General features: G+C 37.4%; 1 protein-coding gene across 1 annotated transcript; it reads right to left on the bottom strand.

Moving 5' to 3' along the window:
- Positions 1-1,599: 1,599 nt before the first annotated feature.
- LOC147850655 (protein DJ-1 homolog A-like) lies at positions 1,600-4,946 on the bottom strand. Its single transcript, XM_087336747.1, has 8 exons — positions 4,779-4,946; positions 4,262-4,462; positions 3,899-4,048; positions 3,468-3,647; positions 3,220-3,300; positions 2,871-3,071; positions 2,507-2,647; positions 1,600-2,192 (listed from the first exon to the last, which is right to left on the bottom strand). Exons 1-8 carry the CDS (start codon positions 4,920-4,922, stop codon positions 1,986-1,988), a joined length of 1,305 nt encoding a protein of 434 aa, XP_087192873.1. The 5' UTR covers positions 4,923-4,946; the 3' UTR covers positions 1,600-1,985.
- Positions 4,947-5,549: the final 603 nt, after the last annotated feature.

The following is a 5,549-nucleotide window of genomic DNA, read 5'->3' on the forward strand; positions in this document are numbered from 1 at the left end:
AATTAGCCCACAAGTACAATTACGGTTATGCTTGTAGCACCCCCCAACTCTCTCTCTCTCTCTCTCTCTCTCTCTCTCTCTCTCTCTCTCAAGTGTAACATTTTTCTTAAAAGGGCATGACCATATTTTTCTAACTTTTCAAGTGTTGATATGCCACTAGTTTTGTCAAAAAATTCACTTGCATGACTCTTGTAGAAGTAAATAATATAATAGCAATTCTTAGCTTCTACAAGTCACAATAAAACGATCATATGCTCTAATATACTTATTTTCATCAGTGATTTTCAGATTTGTTGCTAGCTTTATGCATGTTCGATTGTCACAATATAGGGGTGTGGAGGCGACAGAGGGAACATTATTCCTAACCTCAATTTTACCAAATGGAAAGGATTGGTTTAATTATAAATTACGATGCTATGTTAACCACACAAAAAAAGTAATGAATTTTTAGGACAATTAGGTCAAGATTTATGGCTAGAAGTTTACACAAGAGTGGAATAATATCCAATGACTATTACTGCTGCAATACCCTATTGCACAAGTTCATAACTCTAGTTTGGAGGTGGACGTGTCCAACAAACAAGTTTTTAGATCAAGTTAAAACCAATGAGGTATATAATAGACTAATATCCAAATCAGAATGGGTGTCGGAGAGGGTCACCTAGGAATGGGGTTTTAGTAAGCCCATCATGTGGAAGAAGCAAGTAGTAGAGTTAAGATGGAGATCTCGTCTTTCATTTCATGCTACAGGGGTTATTTGGAGAGTTTTGGTGGGGGGAACTAGCCATAGGCAGTGCATGAAGGGAAATATTGTTGACAGAACATGTTTTTTTTTGTACGGTGCCATTGGATCATAGTGCACATCATCTTTTATACTAATGGCCAATTTTGGTATGGAAATGTAGGTTTCTTTATAACTTAGGTGTAGAATTTAAAAAGTGAATGTAGGATTTAGTGCATCTCTAGAGTTGGAACACAACATAGCGGCTCACTTTTGGCCAAGCTCGTTATGGGTATGTTAATCATATTTGTTCTGGTCTCATGAAAGGCCCTCAGTGCTAAACTTGCCTTATTCAATGAAGTGAGGACAAACACAAATTTGCTTAAACAATGCACTGAAGCCATTCCTACATATTCAAATCGGTGTCATTTAATCAATACTTCTTCCAACATTTCTCCGAATAATTCAGTAGCTTTTTCTTAAGTTGGTCACAAAAGACTTCAGATTTTGGCCACAAACCAAAACAATGTTTTTATTGAAATCCAAAGTTCACACTTTTCATTGATGCACATTGTGCACCAATGGCATTTCCTCATCCTCTTTCTGAATTGTTTTGCCAACACTTAGTATACATTCTCCAAGTTGTGTTACCCATTGTGTTTTCAATAATTCTCTAGTAGACTAGTTACCCATTTTAGCGAGCAAGAAACGCCTGCTGGCATTCCTTAACTATGTAAGGGTTTCTATCATCTCAATTCTTATGAAAAAACATCAAATTTGGTACACTAACGAAATATATTAATATAAATAGTAGAGAATATAAAATCAGTAACTTTCAAACACAAATTAACTGAAGGCTTCCATTCTCTCAATAAACATTTCAATGTTTTAATCCCAATGCTACTAAAATTGGGCAGTTGGGGATGGGATAATTTTCTCCGCATTACATGAGCTACAGCTTCTGGAAACAGCATTGTTAACTACAAATAGTTGCTCCATCTCATTTGCCCTTAAAATCCTCAATGGTGTGATATAACAATCAAAATCCACACTATCCCACCATACTATCCCAATGAATAGTTTGTGATTTCAAATTCAACAGTCATCCCTTGAATGCGATTTCCCAACAGCTGACATTTTCTCTTTGTCACTTTCAAATAAAAACACAAGAACATCGCAGCTGGAGCTTTTCTATATATTAGATGGCCCAATCTTGCCCCTTCTTGCTACACCATAAGTTTAAGCAACAATGACATGGAGATCATTATGAATATTCAAAGACCATGGCTTTGGCGACACTTAAAGCTCTCTCTTTCCCAAAAAATTTATCGACAATGCATAGTGCAAACTCCATAGTTGTACCAGGACCTCGGCTTGTGATAGTGTACCCATCAACAACTACCCTTGACTTTGCAGCTGTTTTATTTGGAAGATTTTTCACAAATGCAGGATGACAAGTAGCTTTCTTTCCCTGAAAATTGTACCATAAAAGTCAAGTAGTTTATAACGTGCCCTAAAGGTTTTGCATATTTACCAGTAGCCCACGTTTTCTGTAATATAAACAAACTGGGGGGTATCTTGGTTATTTTTTAAAACCAAGTAATCCTTACTGGTGAATAACCCTACCTAAATTTGAGGCATATTTTGGTCAATTTCGGACATTGTTTTCGGAACTAAAAGGCATTATCATTTTTAACAAGCAAAAACAATTGGGAGCGTGTTGGTGTTTTACCATGATGTTTAATGCTTAACATGATAAACAAATTAGTGAAGAAAAAAACAAACCTTCAACCATCCATGTGCATCTAATACAACAACTGGAGCAGCACAAATGGCACCAATTGGCTTATTATCCTCTATTTGTTTCTCTAGCATCTTTTGCAAAGCTTCACAGTCCCGTAGCCTCTCCGATCCTGGCAAACCCCCCTGGTTAAAGAATTCGAACAAATCAAGCAGAAAAAGAAGAAAAATTAAAACAATTTCCAAAAATATTACATTCCAAAAACCTGCTCATGTTCTTTCTAAGAAATTCATCATATATAGCAAAAGAAAAGAAAATATCATGTTCCAACAAACCAAATCAAGCAGATAACGAAAGAAATCTAAGTTATCACATCCAAGCTTCATCAAATCATAATATATACAATACCGGTAGGATTATAATATCGAAAGTCGAGTTTTTTACATCCCAGATAAGCTTGTCGGCAATTATTTTAACATTTCTCGAAGCTTCAATGGAGATATCATCTTCTACAGAGGCCAGGGTGACTTTCATACCAGCTCTCCGAAGAACATCAGTAATGATAACAGATTCCATTTCCTCGGACCCATTAGCGATCGGAACCAAAACCTGTCAAGGAAAAAACAGTAATCCATCCCTCATTTATCATAATAAACTATAGGAATATTTTGCTTCTGGAAAAAAAAATGGTATTTTAATGTCTAATTTCCAATCATAATAATAAATGGGATGCTAGACAATAGACAAAGATTCTTACGTGTGGAACGCCAAGCATTTTCCAATCTTGAAAATTAAATTCTTGCTTCAAATTTTCATGCCGACTCCTAGATCCCAAGACCTACATAAGGAGGCCAACATAGATTATATATATGAGCTCCTTAACACTGAAAATATAAGATTATATGAATACCTCACTCTGAAAATGTTTTCTAATTCATGTTCTGTTTGACTCAATCTAAAGAATATTTATTCACTCCATGTTTTGAAGAGGTTTTGAAAGCGTACCAAAGGTTTGAGGACCTCCTCATACTTCTTCACGCCATACAACTTATCAACAAAAGTGAGTGCGAAATCAAACACCGTGCCCGGACCCCGACTTGTGATTATACACCCATCTTCTTCCACCGCTGCATTTGTCAAGAAAGTCGGACTCATGCTATCCATGAATCCTGGATGACATGTTGCCTGCGAATCCATAAACAATATCCATAAAAAAGATATTAATTTCAACATTGTATTAATGGGGCATATCCATAACATACAATATCCCGAGAAACTAGACATGAGGTCAGAGGTCCAATACAACAATATAAACTTAAAGAGTTCACTTCAGCAATTTAAGTGGTTTTTAGATATCCAAAAGCGATGGAGCTTCAAGTTTCAACCATTTTATGAAATCTACATAACCATATACAATTTATGCACAACATGTGCACCTTCCGGTCTTCCAATAAGCCCCATTCTTGGAGAACAATAGCTGGGGCAGCACAAATAGCACCGACAAGCTTTCCTTGTTGAACTTGTTCCGTAGTCATTTTCTTCAACATTTCGTTCTCTCGAAGACGAGCTGACCCCGGCATACCACCCTAAAGAGGTACCCAATATACAAAAATATTTTGATAAGAACAATAAAATCAATTCTGTAACTGAAGGATTCCAATATGCATATCCTTATCCTAAAAGGAAAATATGATAAGTACCCTCTTTCAAAAGAGTATTAACCAACTAACCAGCTAACTAACTAATCCAAAAATACCTCATTGGTATGGATACAAAGGTCCAGTTTAAAATAGGCATACTGGGAGAGCGATGAGGTCGAAAGGTTCTCTGACGCACGATGAGATGTGTATATCTGCCTCTAACTTTACCCTCCGTGAGGCCTCAATTTGGAGTTCTTTCTCGACAGATGCAAGAATGACATCTGCGCCAGCTCTCCTCAAAATGTCCACTATCACAACTGCCTCTATTTCTTCAGTTCCAATACCGATGGGAACAAGTACCTTATATACACCAAAGGAGAGAAATAGAATCAATTCTATATACACAAAAGCGATGAAACAATAGCCATGGTAACAAGTATGCACATGTCAAGGCAGATGAGTGATCAACGTATAACACAAAGAGGTCAAGTACGTATCTATGGAAAAAACACAGTACCTTATATAGCAATGTGGAGAAAAGGGTTGAGTTTATGAGCAAATAATACCGAAAAGGACTGGGTTTATCAAGAAAAAAACAAAGCACCTTATAGAGAGAGAACTCATAAATCTACAAGTTTCCATTCTCTTTATAATCTGTCTCTCTCACAGCACACACCTTCTTTCGAGGTAAAGACAATGCAGAAGCTCCTGCTGGTGATGCTGAGTGTACGAGTGAAGGAGACCTTCTTCCATGGTAGGCGCAGGAAGGAAGAGGAAGAGAGCAGGAGGGGTATTGCAGAGGGAGAAGAGTTGCAGCCATGGCTTTCTTCTGCTGCTGAAGCTGCCCCCCTTCTTCTTCTTCTTCTTCTTCTTCTTCTTCTTCTCCTTCTTCTTCTATCCTAAATCAGGGACTCTTTTTAGTCAATTTGCATTTCTTGATGTAGAATTATTTCCTTGTTTGGAAATATAGGGCCCTTTATAGTGAAGCTCATCTAAATTTTTATAAGCATTAGTGAGGCTAGGATTAGGAAGGCTCCTCTCCCATTCATAGTGAAGCTCATCTAAGTTTACCCACACGGGTGGCTCTCACTAGACTTAGAGGGTCTAGATATTAGTCGTCTGGCCTCGCCTCGCCTACCAATCTTGCCATAAAGAGAGAAGAAGACTCTACCAGTCAAGAAGTGTGCTTTAGAGGAAAACCCTGAAAACCTGGGTATATTTTGGCGCCACTATTGGTGATACTAGAATGAGTCATGACACTTGAAGCTTTCGCTAGTCCTCAAGCCAAAGTCTTGTAGAGAGCAATAGTGCGATCAGAAGCAAGATGGGTAGACAAATTGTTAATATTCATGGGATTTCGGAATGATTGGGTTAGAATGGAATACTCTGAAATAAAAATTGTTTCCTCCATTGCCCCAACCCCACCAATTAGTTTGTAATAATCACA

This window comes from Azolla caroliniana, unplaced genomic scaffold (genome assembly GCF_043228905.1).
Source record: "Azolla caroliniana isolate FFs.n. ecotype wild unplaced genomic scaffold, voAzoCaro1.0.p SCAF_21, whole genome shotgun sequence".
Lineage (NCBI taxonomy): Eukaryota > Viridiplantae > Streptophyta > Polypodiopsida > Salviniales > Salviniaceae > Azolla > Azolla caroliniana.